Here is an 18,000-nt window from a genome sequence, read left to right as displayed (position 1 = left end):
GTATTTGTGACTAAGAAATTGAGTTTTACCCTTTGGGCTTTCATAACTTCCAGTATGCCAATCAAAAACCTCCACAACATATTTTTATGAATTAATGTCTGCCTTCAAAGATCACTAGAAGCTTCAGAAGGTAGGAATTTATGTCAGTCTTCACTCGTGCCTGGGGCATGACATTTATTAACAATAATAGGATATGTGGCTGGGACATGATACATATTAAATAGATAGACAAGAACATCTTTTTATTATTTTTTCTGAGATGGAGTCTCGCTCTTTTGCCCAGGCTGAAGTGCAGTGGTATGATCTCAACTCACTGCAATCTTGCTTTCCGGGTTCAAGCAATTGTCCTGCCTCAGTCTCTGAAGCAGCTGGCACTAAAGACGTATGTCACTACGCCTGGCTAATTTTTGTATTTTTAGTAGAAACAGGGTTTTGCCATGTTGGTTAGGCTAGTCTCAAACTCCTGACCTCAGGTGACCCACCCGTCTTGGCCTCCCAAAGTCTGGGATGACAGACATGAGCCACCACACCAGACCAAGAAAATCATTTAAAAAAATACATTATGGCCGGGCGCGGTGGCTCAAGCCTGTAATCCCAGCACTTTGGGAGGCCGAGACGGGTGGATCACGAGGTCAGGAGATCGAGACCATCCTGGTCTACACGGTGAAACCCCGTCTCTACTAAAAAAAATACAAAAAACTAGCCGGGCGAGATGGCGGGCGCCTGTAGTCCCAGCTACTCGGGAGGCTGAGGCAGGAGAATGGCGTAAACCCGGGAGGCGGAGCTTGCAGTGAGCCGAGATCGCGCCAAAGCACTCCAGCCTGGGCGACAGAGCTAGACTCCGTCTCAAAAAAAAAAAAATAAATAAAATAAAATAAAATAAAATAAAATAAAATAAAAAAATACATTATCTTTGGCTAGGCTCACAGACAGAAATATGTATATTAAAAAAATACATCAAAATGACGATAAGTCACAGAATTACAAGTGATTTTAATTTTCTTCTACATGTGACTGAATTTTCTACAGTTGATATGCATTATTTTTACAATACAAAAAATTCCATTTCATATCATTTCTTTAATTTTGCTTCCTCAAAAAAAACACTGCATGGAGGAGGTGAAATTGGTAGAGGGTTATACAGATGGTCCACAACTTACAATGTTTCAACATAATGATTTTTCAACTTTTGATGGTGCCCATGAAACCATTCTATTGCTCACTTTCAGTATAGCATCGCACAAATTAGATAAGATATTCAACACTTTACTGTAAAATAACTTTGTCTTAATTATTTTGCCCAACTGAAGGCTAAGGTAAACGTTCTGAGCACATGAGGTAGGCTAGGCTGGGTTACAGCGTCGTAGGTTAGGTGTATAAACGCATTTTCACCGTAACAATATTTTCAACATACAGTGGATTTACTGACAAACTTATGGGGAAGTAACCCCATCATAAATTGAGGAGCACCTGTATATGATGGGCAGGGGCTGCTGCTGGGGACAAAAATGGGCTATGAATGAGCACCTTAGGACAGTTCTAAAAAACAACCATGACATGACAGCAGACCATCACAGCGTCATGCACAACAGAACTTTTCATAGACATGAAAGAGAGAATATACTTATTCAACAAACAGAGATTACATAATATGCAGGTAGGTATCTGAGACAATATGAACAACCATTTATATTTTTAAGAGAAGGATTTTTTAAATGGAGAAATTATCATGGTTCTTAAATTTTTCTTAAATTCTTCTTAAATTTAAGAACCATGATAAACCTCTTAATAAAAGAATTACCCTCCAATCAAACTTCAAAATTTCCTTAAGTTCCCCATTTTAATTTATCCCATATGTGAGATGAACATTTCTGTATGTTATTTGTACTGATATTATAAAGTTCATTATTCTTATTAGTAAAGTTCAAAGTCATATCTGGCTTTATTATGCTGTTTTCTAATTCGAATGGTAGATGCCAAACACATTTTGGAACACTTTTAAACTTTTTGCTTGGTAAAATAATGCTGAGGAAAAAATGTTTTGCACAATTATTAATCTCTAATGTTAACCCCCAAAATTCTCACCCAATCAAAGAAACATCAGACAAACTCAAATTGAGGGACATTCTCAAAGTAATCTGCCCCTTCAAAAATCAAAAATTTGCTTGGAGTAATTTGTTCTTGAGAAAATATTAACAAATATAATAGGTTAAAGGAGATTAAAAAGCCGTAAGAACTAAGTGCCATGCATGATCCTGAATTGGAAACTGGACCAAATTCTATTCTTACTTGTAATTTGTTCTCTCATTTATTTATGATATAAAGAACAATAACTGGGGCAACTGATAATACAATCGATTTAATCATTTTCATAACAGTAACGCCATTACATAAGAAAATGTCCTCCTTTCTGGCCTGGCACGGTGGCTCACGCCTGTAATCCCAGCACTTCAGGAGGCAGAGGCGGGCAGATCGCAAGGTCAGGAGATCAAGACCATCCTGGCCAACACGGTGAAACCTCGTATCTACTAAAAATACAAAAATTAGCCGGGCATGGTAGTAGGCACCTGTAATCCCAGCTACATGGGAGGCTGAGCGGGGAGAATTGCTTGAACCCAGGAGACGGAGGTTGTAGTAAGCTGAGATCGTACCACTGCACTCCAGGTTGGGCAACAGAATAACACTCTCAACAAAAAAAAAATTATATTGGGGAGGGAAAAGGGAAGAATAGATAGACGAAGGAAGAAAGGGAAGAGGGAAGAAAATTATGTAGCAAACGTGGTAAAATATTAACAATTGGGGAATGTGCATAAATAATTCTTTGTTGAGTTCTTTGTACTATTCTTGAAACTTTTCTAAAAGTCTAACAGTTCAGAATAAAAATTACATACAATAATTAAGCCACAATAGTTTTGCTATATCTAAAAACCATCTTTATTATAACTTAAGATTTCAACAGCAAAAAGGTAACATAATAAATCATAAAGATATTATCAATTTTATCACTATGTTGCAAAAGGGCTACAGTTAAACAAAAACTAAGATGTATTCCTGAAACAAAAACACACCCAACATTAAAAAATCATTATCTTACTATAATAATAGTAAGCCATCTCAAATGAATTCCGTAAAAACTGCTGCAGGTATTCACTATCCATAATCATTACCATTTCTGTACGATCATGAAAATACTATTGAATTCCATTTTGGAATAAGGTTGTTTTAAAATAAGTCTGAATCAACATTTAAGGCACTAGAAGTACACACATGTTATAAAATTTGGTTGTCACAATAGCAACACTTGCTGCTAAAAATCAAACTACTGAGGTCAACATATGATTACTGTATGTCAGTATAAATCTTCCACAAAAATCTAGAGTTTTGTACACTTCCATGTATGTTCTCAAGAATATTAAAATTAATTTGCATTATAGGCCTAAAGAAGTATTTGACGATGAGTTTATCTCCAAGAATCTAAACACTTTTGGATTAAGAGGTAATGGATCACAGATTCACTTCTCTTTGAGGTTCCTCTCCACTTTGTCTGACTCAAGTGTTTTCTCAACTTACAGTGGATCAATATGGCAGCCTAGACAGGGCAAGGTGGCTCATGTCTATAATCCCAGCACTTTGGGAGGCCAAGGTAGACAGATCACTTGAGGTCAAAAGTTCAAGACCAGCCTGGCCAACATGGTGAAATGCTATCGCTACTTAAAAAAATATATATATATCTATATATATATATCTATATATATATATAGATATATATATAAAAATTAGGCAGGCATGGTCAGGGGCGCCTGTATTCCCAGCTACTTGGGAGGCTGAGGCAGGAGAATTGCTTGAGCCTGGGCGGAAGGGCTGCAGTGAGCCGAGATCGAGCCACTGCACTCCAGCCTGGGCAACAGAGTCAGACTCAGTCACACACACACACACACACACACACACACACACACACACACACATAATATGGCAGCCTACACTTGATCTATTAATAATATAACTGTTAGTAAAATAAACCTAATAAGGCCCATGCTTAATTGCTAGTTCATTAAATTTCTAAGTTGAGGCTATAACCTTTCTGAAGTTAGCCTATCGAGATGGCTTCTGACCTTCAAAAAAGTTCCTAAAGAATCCCCAACGTATCCCTGTGGTTTCTGTAGGGAAAGCCCACTAACATGTTCTAGAATGCATTTTGAATTCTTGAAAGTTAAGCATGTGGCTAGGTGTGGTGGCTCACGCCTGTAGTCTCAGCACTTTGGAAGGCCATGGTGGGCGGATCACTGAAAGTCAGGAGTTCGAGACCAGCCTGACCAACATAGCAAAACTCCGTTCTACTAAAAACACAAACAATTAGCCGGGCTTAGTGGGGCATGCCTGTAATCCCAACTATTCAAAAGGATGAGGCAAAAGAATCGCGTGAACCCAGGAGGCAGAGGCTCCAGTGAGCCAAGATCAGTGAATTTTATTAATAAAGCAAGACAAATGCATTCTACAAATACAAACAAACAAAGACAAAGATGACAAAGAACTACAAATGGGAGAGAACATTAGTTCCGGTTAGGGTAAGCCTCATGAGATAGGTAGAGGTCAGCAGGATTAGAAGTTGGCGTCCATATGGACAGGCAAAGAAGGTGAGAGCAGCCCAAGTGAGGAGAAAGTATTTGCAAAATTGGTCACTGGGCTGGGAAAGGACAGACGTGTCCATGCAGCAGTTAATGGAAATCAATGGTACTAAACACGTGTTCTAGGAAAGCCTATGTATCAATCCATGAGCAATATAAACAACAACAAAAAAATCAACAAGATCTCTTCCCACTATCTTGACTAATGAGATGGCATCTAACCCTGGATTTCTTTATTGCTTATTTATTTTAATAAAATTCAATCACAGTTTATCAACCTCCAACATGGAACTCATACCGTATTACCTGAAACTATATATGTAGCTTAGCTTCTTTATATTCCCCTTAACATACCAAGCCATATTAAGGAGATATAAAAACTGCCCTGCAGATTCTGGTGTCAGACAACCTGAGTATATTCTGGGCTCTAAGATTTGGAGCGTCCTAAGGTTAATTCTTTGTTCTTCCCCTTTCAATAGGATAATATCACCAACTAAGTCAAGTTTGTCCAACCTGAGACCTGTGGGCCGCATGTAGTCCAGGCTGGCTTTGAATGTGGCCCAACACAAATTCCTACCTAAACTTTCTTAAAACATTATGAAATTTTTGCGATTTATTTATTTATTTGTTGGCTTATCTGCTACCATTAGTGTTAGTGTATTTTATGTGTGGCCCAAGACAATTCTTCCAATGTGGGCCAAGGAAGCCAAAATATTGGACATGCCTGAACCAAGTCATGAACATTTTAAAGATTAAATAAGATAATCCACATAAAGAGTTTCGCACAATAACTGATGAATAAATGCCAGTCATAGATAGGACTGCAATGTTATAAGCAATGTTAAGCATTAGAGGTAAAAGAAACTGTCTTCTATTTTTTGTGAGCCTGTATAAATCACGTATAGTTCCTGATAGAAGTAATGTATCTCCTTCAGGAAAAGAGAAAGAATCATACTGTATGCACAGGTACCATTCCTGTGGTTTAAAGTGGATACAAGATGGTTTGCTCCAAAATCAACCCTGAGAAAGCCCAAAATGAAAGCGGGCATTGGACTTGGATTTGTGGTGAGATCATTACTGCTCCCCTCCTCCCCATTTCTAGGCATTGACAAAATAGGCAAAGATTTCACAGACCTAGAACCTTAAAAAATTCATTAAGAAACACTAATAAAAACAGCAAAAGCCTATCATGGAGTTTTCCTTGAGCAATACTATGTGACAAGAACTAGCAATATTCAAAAAGCCTAAAACAGATCCTTGGCCATCAAAAGGTAGAAAGGCAGAGACTGTACCCCATCAATTTCTTAAATTATCATGTTAATATTAAGCCTTTTACAACTCAAAATGATACTGCATAACTGGAGCATAAAGAGAGGCACAGATGTGAGAGCACGCATAAAAAATTAATAAACAATATTTTAAACTAAACTATGCTTTTAACTTAGTTTGGGAAACTCATATTAGAAAAAAAGTCCAAGTATAACTAGAAGTCAGACACATGTAAAAGTACATACGACTTCCTTTCCTTCTTTTTTTCTTTTTGGAGACAGTGTCTCGTTTTGTCACCCAGGCTGGAGTGCAGTGGCACAATCTCGGCTCACTGCAAGCTCCGCCTCTTGGATTCACGCCACTCTCCTGCCTCAGCCTCCCAAGTAGCTGGGACTACAGGCGTCCGCCACCATGCCCAGCTAATTTTTGTATTTTTAGTAGACACGGGGTTTCACCTTGTTAGCCAGGATGGTCTCAATCTCCTGACCTCGTGATCCACCCACCTCGGCCTCCCAAAGTGCTGGAATTACAGGTGTGAGCCACCGTGCCCAGCATGATTTCCTTTTTTAAGGTGACTCCCAGTTGCCATGTCATGCTACCATAAAGACACAGCTTGTGAACTGAAATGCACCTTGCATTTCATAACAGAATACCACATCAAAAGATGCATCTTTCCCTCTGGTGACTGAGAAGTTCACAGTCGATCATCAGTTTCCTCAACAGGACTGACTACATGTTTTTTGCTGTTTATTTTTAACTTTTTGGTAGAGATGAGGTCTTGCTATGTTGCCCAGGCTGGTCTTAATCTCCTAAGCTCAAGTGATCCTCCCGAAGTGCTAGTATTACAGGTGTGAGCCACTGCACCTGCCACTGACTACATGTTTTGAAAGAACATCCCTATCTTTACTACTTAAAGCATCATTTTCCATCTCAGATTGTCTTAGACATTAATAGATTAGTTTGTGTGCAAAGTCATTGTGTTTTCCAAAATATTCTGATATTTATCCTAAACCATAAAGGAATAGCTCTTCCCCTAAGGATCACATTGTAAATACTTCCTCCTTTTGCATTTATCCTATAACTATTTCATGGTACAGATACCAAACGGGTGTGTGTGTGTGTCTGTGTGTGTGTGTAAATGACTGCGGATCGATTTTGTTTTATAGATCTTTTCCATCTACTTTGACATATCGTGCCCATTTACTTTTGTAAGTAAATGGACAATTGTTATAAATACTATGTAAATTATCCTTTTAAAGCTACTAATTTGAAGTACCTTCTTTAACATACATGCACATACCTATACACATCATGTCTGTTTCTGTAACCCTTAATCTGTTTAAATGATCTATTTGTTTACCACTATACCAATGCCATGCTGTTTTAGGTATTGTAGCTTTACATTATACTCTGCCACAATTACTGTCTTTTCAAAGAGTAGTATAAATTGCTATTGTACCCCATTTATTTAGAATCAGTTTGTCCAATTTCCCCTTGTCTAATCTACCCCCAACACATAAATATCAGTGTGATTTTGATTAGATATAATTGCCCTATTTATACTGTAAACCAAAAATTAAAGCTAGGAATTGTCTACAATACACGCTTATTAATGCAGGAATATTCTCAAGGTTGTTTACTGATTTTCCTCCAAGATGTAATTTGTCATCCGTTTTCAGAATTGTGGAATATTTATAGGAGGATCACTTGAGCTCAGGAGGTCAAGGCTGCAGTGAGCTGTGAAACATGGTGAGATTCTAGACTTAAAAAAAAAAAAAAAGAAGGAATATTTGAAAAATAACATTTTGTTTATTAGTTCAAAGTTTTCTGTTTATAAAGCTGTACAGAAAATGAAAACTGTTTATTATGTTATTTCAATTCTTTATATTCTTACTTTTTTTAGTCGACAATGTAAAAATTTTTGGAAAGGGACATACCAACATTACCTACTATGGAAACGACTTTGCTAAAATTTCCATTTATAATAGTTTGAGAATGTTTTTGTGCTATGTAGTTTGATGAAAAAAGGAAACAAGATCCTGATTGTTAGAATTTCTACCATGTCAATATAAAATGCCCTTTTTACTCCCATGTAGCGCATCATCACAGAGACTGATAGAGCGAACCTTCCTTTCATTGTATTATTTCTGCCTGCTGGAACTAAGCTTACTCTTTTATCCCCAGTCTGTCTCAGGACTTGTTTTCTTAACAGGATGCAACTATGCTTGCATTTTAATGTGAGCTGTGAGGCCTTAACTTTTGGTAAGAGAAATTATCTCTTTTATAGTTATTCTAACAACTATGCTTAGCCTAATACTGACACGTCACTTTAATTTTCCTGGGTATACTTTTTTAACTGTATTCTCTTAGCCCTCCCTTTTTTTCCATGACTGAATCAAGTTTTTTAACTTTTCTTTGCATTTTGTGGCCATTTATAATTGAGCATTTCATAAGTTATGAAATACTCTGCATATATGTAAAACAACTAAACTTTAGTCCTCATTTTGCAGGTGAATAGGAAATCCCTCTCTTTTTTGTGTCTGTCTGATCAAAATTAATCACAAAATATACTCCATTTTGGGTGGTAACAATAAGTCACCTTAAAATAAGACCACTTTGGCATTTAATAAACCCATGTATTAAATATTATGAGCCAGGAAAAGGCAGGGCAAGTAACTTCATATTAAATTAGTAAGAAGTTAGTTCCATGTATCTTTCCAACATCTCTGCATCCTTCAAAAGACAAAGCTCTTACCGTTTCTTTTGGAATCTGCATCTGGCTTGGCTCTGCATTCTAGAAGAATTGAAGAAAAACATAAATACAGACTGACCAAAGCCATCTTCAACACATAGGGACACAATGATTTATTTTAAAGAAAATTTTGTTGATTCTTAAAATCCACAAAACATATCAAGGGTAATTATATGATGGCTGATATAATGCTCTGTCTTCCAACCTTTTGCTGATGTGTGTGTTTATGTGTATGTTTTAAGAAATTTTTCTAGATATACATCTTTACTTGCTCATTCATAGTACATCATGAATTTATTATTTGGAGGAAAAGAAGTCTCACCAAACTGCTTTCCTAATCATGGCACTGTTTCTAATTTTGCTTTTAAATTTTCCCAATCAACAAAGTTTTAAGGTACAGAATCATTTGATAGCTAGACCAGATAATAACAGTTTGAACTACAGTCTGAACCACCAGCTTTATACTTTAAAAGGTTGCACAGGAAATAAATGTGATTTTTTTTTCATATAATGTTGACTTGCCTTAATTGCATAGGAACTTACAAGGATGATTTATAAAAAAGGCACAGATTGATAAAAGTATTTAGATTCAGACACAGAATTTAAACACAGACCCCCCAAACAGAGGAAAATAGTTATGTCTACTAGATTCAAAGATTATTTTTAAATGCCCCCTCCCTTTAAGTTTTCAGGATTTTATTCTTTTAAATTTTGAAAAGCAGCTGCAACATGCATAATAGACTGACGGCCTACTGGCGTACTCCTTAATGAAAAGCTCACAAGCAATAAATTACATAACCAAGAAAAAAAAACAGTAGGTAGCAGAAGGGAAAAACAGAAGCCTGGAAGATCAAAATTGGACAAGAAGAACCTGAATAACCCTAAGCTGGCTATATGCTGGCACTAACTCTGGAAAAGGCTGCTTAAGAGCAGTGTCTAAGCTTTGGCAATCTAATAATGCTAACTAGTGCACTCTGAGACACTGAGGAAGAATGAAAGCTTCAGCAAATCACATGGAAAGCTAGTTGTTTTTTTTTAAGTGCTCATTTACAATTTAATAGAGACATCTCCAGATTTAGGATCAGGTGGCATTTTAAGCTCAAAATTGGATAACAGTGGGGGGAAAACGAAAAACTGAATTTAAATTGAGAAATAATGCATTAAACATTTTTAAATATAAAGAAGTTTTCATAATTTATTCAAAATCTACTTAAAACAAAAGTGTTCACTTTTCAACCCTATCGCAGTCTGAAATTTCCACAAAATCCACATTAAGTTTTAAGACAAGTGTGTAACCAGGGGATGAGATATTATGACTAAAATTTACTTTCATTTATAATATTTATAGAAATATATAGTTTATATAGAGAACAAAATATAGTTATTGTATGTATAAATAAAATATAAATTTTATCATAACACATCCATACTTTAAGACAGAACTTAAGAGAATTTGGGCTATATGATAAATTTGGAAACCTCATTCCTAAAACCTTGTCACTCTAGATTATACAAATTAATTTTTGTTAAGAGCTAGATGAAGAGGATGTATTCCAAAAGGATCCAAGTAGAATCTGTTTTGAAATATTTAAAATACCACTTGTACTTGAAATAAAACAACTTTCTTACCACATTAGAAGACAAAGGCAACTCCTCCAATTATGTCATTTTTATATATAAATGAAACCTAGCACTTTTGCAGAAAAACACTCAGAACATGTACATCTAAGACATTTATTTCATTCACACCAATACCATGTAAATCTTCATATGTATTAATGTATGCATGGAAAGTGAAGGAGATACGTTGCAAAAGTTGTAAATGTCTTTTCACTTCCTTCATTTATGTCATCCTAAATAACATGACCTATATTTGTATAATTAATAGCCATGAGGCTTATTGCCACTTAGGGGTTTTTATTTTTAATAATATTTTTTTAAAACGTACTCCTTTTCACACAACAGTAAGGAAGCAAGCATCTGTTTGGCTTACTGACACGTACTATGAAAATTTGAAATATGAAAATTTGTCATATGTAGTGTGGAAGATGGCAAGCTTTCAGCGACAGTCTGTGGAGTGACAGTTCTGAAATAATCAGCGTCTCTGTATTCAGTCAGTCCATCTGAGGGTGTACAGTGATGAACATTTGATGCCCTCGAAAATATCCCTACAGTCTGATGTTTAAATACCCCTCCATTCATTACTGAGGATATCCATTTCTGAAATGAAGGGAGTATTAGAGAAAAGAATGTTTGTATTCAGTGAGGGCTGAAAGATATGTAAGATCTAGAAACTCCTTGGAAAATGTCTCAATAAACATTTGCCACCAGACAACTAACCCAGACCCCTGGCTGCTGCATATCAGAAATCTTTCATCTACTCTAAATTTACACACCAGTTCCCTTGGGTGGAAGGCGTCTTCCTGGCGAAAGACCAGAAGGCTCACAGTTCCTTCCATCTTGGTGCTTCTCAACAGGGAAACAACTTCCTCTTGGGATTTGCCCGCTAAATCTACTCCATTTACCTAAAACAAAACAAAACAAAAGTTTTCAGCTGTAATCCTGTGGAAACAACAGGAAAAAAACACACACACACTCTAGGACTAGCCATATCTGCTATGGAACATAACTCATTTCACACACAATTCTGCCATGATCTGGGAACCACTAAGACTTTGTGAATAATAAAGAAACTAAGACCAGATACCTGGAAGTAAGAAAGGAAGTGGTGAGTCTTTTAGTGTTTGTCATTAAACCCAAAGTGACAATCACCAGGGCACTGACAAGTAACAAGTAATAAATAATTCAAAAATGTCAAGTTAACACAAAACTTACTGGCTTAGAACTGAGATATTTTGATAGCCTTGTGCATCATAGATTTTCTTATACCAAAATAAAAAGTTGTTGCTCTTATAAAGATTAATAAAAACACACCAAAAATATTTTGGTACAGTATTTTCACTTTCAATGAAATTTTGCTGATAAATATAATAAAATGTTTACCTCTAAAAGGTAAACATTAAAGAAACACAGCTACAAAACAATATTTTTTAGTAGGGAAGCAATTTCACATGACATTTTTTCAATGTTATGAGAGAATTCAAGCAGGAAAAAAATTTAAAACAACTTGTTCTTACGGAATCTTTTATCTAACAGGAAGTATAACATCATTATCAGAAACCACTATATATTCCACAGAAATGAGAGCATATGTTTCCTTTAAAAGGTGTTCTACAATTTTTTCTTTAGACAAAAATGACATTTTGTCCAAGGCAAATAAGTTTATAACTTAAATTGCAGTATCAAAATTTTCCTGTAGTTAAAATATATTTCAGAACATTTCCCCTTCTGAAAAAAAATCAACCTCATATAGCTCAAGGTACTACTATTAAGGAATTGCAGACAGGAGGACTGAATTCAAGTCCCAGCGGAGACTTACAAAATAAAACAAGCTACGACTACACACATGGGCTAATGTACCACTCAATTTATACCCCCAGGACAAGCGGCCTTTTCAGGAAGCAGGACCCTAAACATAATTTGTACTCAAACAAAAGAAAGTGAAAAAAAATCTAGATGATTAAGTCACTTGATACTTAAATTTTCTCTGTATGATTCTAATTATCTGGACACTCAGAGAAAATGCACATAAGTATCAATAGTGTTTAGCTGCAACTGCAGATACTAGAAGGTTGGGCTTAAAACATGCAAAAAAGAAGTTTCCATTTTAACACAAAGATGACAGCTATGGAAATAAAGCCTAACTCTAAAGACATACAGGTTGCAGGTCTTTCTCATTGTTTTAAAATAAAAAGGTTTTTCTGATATGTTGAAAGTAAAGAGATTATGTAATAAAAGAAAAAAGTGACTCAATAATAAAGCAATTATCTTTAGAAAGAAAGACCAAGAGAGCCAGAAAAGGACAGACATATTTTTTTGGACTTAGAAGACCGAAGGACTGAATTCAAGTCCCAGCGAAGACTCTTACAAATAAAACAAGCTATGACTGCAGACACAGGCTAAAGTACTACTCAATTTATACCCCCAGGACAAGTGACTTTTCCACGAAGCAGGACCCTAAACATAATTTGTATTCAAACATCTGTTACTTCATTTCTAACAGTGCCTATTTAACATACATTGTCCCAGGCACAGGACCAAAACAGTGGGAATAAAATGTAAAGGACCTAGGTCCCAAATGTAGACATGGAAAAAAATATGGATGGTATCCCTCTCCTCCCCTACTTTACAAAAATTCTTCAGGAAAACTCAATCTGGAGAAATATAAACCATATATGAAACTATAAGAAAAAAGGATAGTGTGGTAAAAGTTTACCTTAGCATTAATATTTGAATATTAGTTAATTAGGAAATGCAGTATCTGCTAATAAAAATACAGACTGTATTTTCTGAAAAAAAAAAAACTAAGAAAAATGGTTAAAAATATATTTTTCAATTTCCGTTTTCTCTTTTATGTGCAAATCATCAAACACAAATTATGTATGTTAATGTATTTCCACCAAGGCAGCTTCAAATACCAATGAACCCAAACTCATAAGACATAGAAAAAAATTTCAAAAATGATTTTTTTCTTTCCTGACATTTGACTCTTATTTCTCAATTTATTCTCCATGCTGCCATTTCAAGATTTCCTTGCTCCTCTTATCAAGACACACTGTTTTCATTTATTTCATCTGTCTCTGTTCCGAATACAAAGTGGATAATGTTTCCATATTGCCAGATATAAATATAAAGTCATCTAGAAATGTAACCTTATAGATATTTTATATGACAAAATGTTACTCATAAACCAAATGTCTGAGTAACTAAAAGTTTATAACTAAACTAAATGGGGCTGGGCATGGTGGCCGACGCCTGTAATCCCAGCATTTTGGGAGGCCAAGGCAGGAGTTCAAGAACAGCCTGGCCAATGTGGTGAAACCCTGTCTCTATGAAAAATACAAAAAATAGCCAGGCATGGCGGTGCACACCTGTAGTCCCAGCTACCAGGGAGGCTGAGGCAGGAGAATCACTTGAACCCAGAAGGCAGAGGCTGCAGTAAGCCGAGATTGTGCCACTGCACTCCAGCCTGGGCGACAGAGTGAGACTCCATCTCATTAAAAAAAAAAAAAAAAAAAAACTAAATGGAAAGATTAATTTCTCATCAGATAACACGGAAAAAAGAGCTGGGCACGATGGCTCACACCTGTAATTCAAGCACACTGGCGAGCAATTCAAGCAATTCAAGACCAGCTAGGGCAACATAACAAGACACTGTCTCTACAAAAAATTTTAACAATTAAAAAATATATATATATAAAAGATAACATGGAAAATTTAAACGTAAAACAGAAACACATTTTGTGACGCATACTTCCGCTAAAATGTATATAATTTCATATTGTATGAAAATGTTTTTAAAAGTTGGCTCCTGGAACTGGAACATTTCCAGAATTAGGGAACATCCTGCTTGGGGATATCGCTTACCTCTATAAGTCTGTCTCCTGCCTTAAGTCGGCCATCCTGAATGGCCGCTCCCCGGGGGAGGATGTTCTTCACATAGATTGGAGCTGAGCCACCTATTGTTACATCTCTGGAAGTGATGCTGAATCCCAAACCTTCTGTACCTAGGTATGTGAAGGGGAAGAAAAGTAAATAAAATGAGATATCTTGAATTTTACAAGTGTATTGCACTAGTATACTCAACTCAACTTGACATTTTGTAACTTTCACAATGGTCTACATTTCTTTTAATACTTTAAAAGTTGTAATGAAATTGTTCAAAATAGACTAAATTGTGGAAGGTTTAAATGGTTTGCATATCAACAGTTATTAATCTAAGAAGAAACAGCAATCTTCTCAAAGACAAATATGACTGCTAAAAGTTGTTAAATCAATGTAAATCTTTGAATAGGAAATTCACTACATGAAGAAAGAAAAAACTTCTGTTAAGACCCACCAAAAAAAAAAAAAAAAAAAAAAAAAGACCCACAGTACCTCAAAACTCAAATATTATTGTGCAATAATGACATCCAAATTTCAAGGGTAAGAGGTATGAGCAAGGGAGACGAAAATGTCCAGGAAGATGTAAAGGAATAGTGAAATGAGAGATCTCTCTACATAGAGGTAATGGAACCTCCCCAAATCATAATTATTCAAAGCAATTTACTAAGAGGATAAACCAGGAACCATATTATTCTTTGCCTAGTTCACTTCTAATTCACCTAAATCTTACCATGTATATTTCCTTCCCCATCCCCTACTCCCAAAAAAGGCAAATTACTCAGTGAAGACTCCATCTCAGATCATGGGTACCAAATCTGGGGATCATCATATATGTTTAAAGGTACTAAATGAATGATGCATTTATAAATTACTCTGATGATTCACAGAATTTAAATTCTCATTTCTTTGGCAGCTTTCTTGACAGGCAGTCTTATATGCTCAATACAATGCAGAAAAGCATTTATATGTCACTTGAATCAACATGCAATAAGCCAACATGTGCCCAGGAAAAACTGGGAAGATAATGATACATTTCCAATGAATCAAAAAATCTTTACAATCGTGATTTCTACCTAAGCTTTTTTTAAAATGTTACTTCTTAAGATATTAGTTTCCATTTCAGTTAAAATACTGTTAAGTCAAATGCTTGCTCATTATGGGAAGAATAAAGAGATCTGTAAAGCTGAAAAATCTAGAAAAGAGCATATTAATCTGATACCTCACTCAGTATAAAACTGTAATGAAAAGTATAAAATATAAGTGAACAAAAAAATGGATGAATAAAAATGTAGATTAAAGAAACATTGAAGGAGAAATAAAGAAAACACTCCATAATTATTCCTGTAGCAAAACCTACCAGAGTTATTCTCAACATCAAACAAAGCATTCATTTACTTCTAGTCTGAAGTCACTTTAGGGTGCCTGGGCTATTAATATTTCTGACGTCTTCCATGCTGAACACCTGAATGGCATATTGTTTATATGAAATGTCTGTAATTGCTCTGCGGAGATTTTTCCATATGTCTCTGCTTTCACGAAACTCTAATGACTTGCAATAACATTTATTAAGAAAGAACTCTTTTTTTTTTTTTTTTTGAGACGGAGTCTCGCTCTGTCGCCCAGGCTGGAGTGCAGTGGCTGGACCTCAGCTCACTGCAAGCTCCGCCTCCCGGGTTTATCCCACTCTCCTGCCTCAGCCTCCCGCGTGGCTGGGACTACAGGCGCCCGCCACCTCGCCCGGCTAGTTTTTTGTATTTCTTTTAGTAGAGATGGAGTTTCACCGTGTTAGCCAGGATGGTCTCGATCTCCTGACCTCGTGATCCACCCGTCTCGGCCTCCCAAAGTGCTGGGATTACAGACTTGAGCCACCGCGCCCGGCCAAGAATTCTTAATTACTCTCCTTTTGCAATACTAATTTCTTTGAACTATGAATGCTGACTGTTGTAGAAACCTCAATACTATTAAAATATCAGCAATAACCCCTAAATCTGTAAGCTAAAAGCTCAGGCAATGACCTTTCAAGGAAAGATAAGTAGATATCAATTTTCATTTAACAAAGCCAACAAAACTCTGCACTGACTGAAACAGATTACTGACCTTCTCCTCTGACTTTATTAAAAAGCTAATTTCTACAAAAGAGCAGGGTATTTGAGCATACCAAAATGACAATAAATATTAAGAAATCATAATTATGGAAGCAAGTACACTGGGGCTATTCTGTTGTCATGTTATATAATATAGATCCAAAATTAGGCCAAAGAATCATTATACTGACATCTTTTTTTGTACTAAGAGTTGATCCCAGTTTTTGAAGAATTGCTGCCACTCAAAGCACATTAGCTCACTTTGAACTGAATCTGAAGTTTAACACTGACACACCCTATGTTTTTAATGCACTTCACTAATAAATGTAATAACTGGTAAGAACAAATCTGCTAGCTACAAGGAAAGCCTGTTCAATTCTCCTACAATCATTATTATTAAAATATATGCATTTAGTCCTAATCAAAGATAATCTGCATTCTTCCCCACATTTATACTAAACACAATTTTTATATAAAATATTTGTAAGTATTGGCGGCATGCACAAGCAGCATGTGTTTTTTGTCATACACTCTCACAGTTGGTAAATTAAAATCAAGATAGATCTATGGGACTCTATATCATTAAGATTACTCAAGGTCTGAAAAACACTTAAAACCATTGTTTCTCCTTACAGTGATTAAGCACAATCTTTCTAAATTAGCTTGTGTAAATGCAATCATATTTTTCATTAAATGCTATTAAAATAAAATCTGTATTCAAAACAATGGTACTTTTAGTGGCAAATCACTTCATTTAAAAAGTTCATGTTATATCATGATTTGTCAAATATCCTAATTTTTGAAAAACTGTAATTAACTAAATCAATACTGCTGTATCTGTATAAAAAGGAAAAGATATTTATGAACCAATATCTTTATGACAGTGGTGAAGCAAAATACTATACCTTTTAGAGATCTCAAGCAGAATTTTATTTTTTATACAACTCTATTTGTGGTTCTTGATATGTTTTTGGTTAAAAACAAGGGCCTGTCATTTAAGTAGAGCAAAAGGAGGAAAGAGGATGATATTTCTCTCATTGAGGAAGTGACAGAGCCAAAGGGGTTTCTGTTGATATGCCTCTGTGTTTGTAAGGAGGCAAGCTGTCAATTCCTGATCATGTCAATCCAGTATTTAGAGCTTAAAAGCCAGCAACCAGAAAAAGAAACTTGAGGTTCACATAAAGTTCAATGAAAGAATATGATTTAGAAAGGAAACAGCAGTCTCAGCGTTTACAACCTTGTAAATGCTACCCCAAATGGAAAGAAGAATGGTCTGAATATCTGGATATGGAAAACATTCTAGTAAGAATCTGTGGCCAACATCCGCATGACCTGAGGAAATAATGAACCTCTCTTGGAATCATTTCCATCCAACTATAAGAGTTGATGGTTGAGCCTATAAAAATAAATATTCTTTATAATAATACCATTTTGAAAGACATGATTTAAAAATATATCAAAATGATCAGCTAAAATGGATCATGAACAGTAAAAGTATATCTTGGTGCCTGGACCAAACACTGGGTGAAAATCATAAAGTCAAGTCCAATAGTTTGCACTCAACTTTGAAGGAGGCAAACTGCAAGAACATGCTCTCTATACACAGAGATCCACTGTATACAGGAAGGGTACTAAAATACATAAATGGCTGAAAGATGCATGAAGATTCGGTAATCGCCATCATGACTTCCACATAAGAAAGAGAAGCAGGCCTGGACATGGTGGCTCACTCCATAATCCCAGCACTTTGGGAATCCGAGGTAGA

At 35.7% G+C, this 18,000-nt stretch overlaps 1 protein-coding gene across 9 annotated transcripts in view; it reads right to left on the bottom strand.

Moving 5' to 3' along the window:
- The window catches only part of PARD3 (par-3 family cell polarity regulator), a 341,196-nt gene that overhangs the window by 257,256 nt on the left and 65,940 nt on the right, over nucleotides 1-18,000 (bottom strand). For 6 of the 9 annotated variants that reach the window (XM_030940996.1, XM_030941003.1, XM_030941000.1 and 3 more), the window contains 3 exons: nucleotides 14,134-14,273; nucleotides 11,043-11,171; nucleotides 8,650-8,688 (listed from right to left, as the gene is read on the bottom strand). In XM_030940996.1, coding sequence (XP_030796856.1) covers nucleotides 8,650-8,688; nucleotides 11,043-11,171; nucleotides 14,134-14,273 — 308 coding nt within the window. The remainder of the gene's footprint in view (nucleotides 1-8,649; nucleotides 8,689-11,042; nucleotides 11,172-14,133; nucleotides 14,274-18,000) is intronic. The other 3 variants (XM_030940998.1, XM_030940999.1, XM_030941004.1) reach the window with 1 other exon arrangement.

This window comes from Rhinopithecus roxellana, chromosome 11, assembly GCF_007565055.1.
Source record: "Rhinopithecus roxellana isolate Shanxi Qingling chromosome 11, ASM756505v1, whole genome shotgun sequence".
Lineage (NCBI taxonomy): Eukaryota > Metazoa > Chordata > Mammalia > Primates > Cercopithecidae > Rhinopithecus > Rhinopithecus roxellana.
Note: the sequence above shows the minus strand (reverse complement) of the source record. Positions and strands in the feature narration are given on the sequence as shown.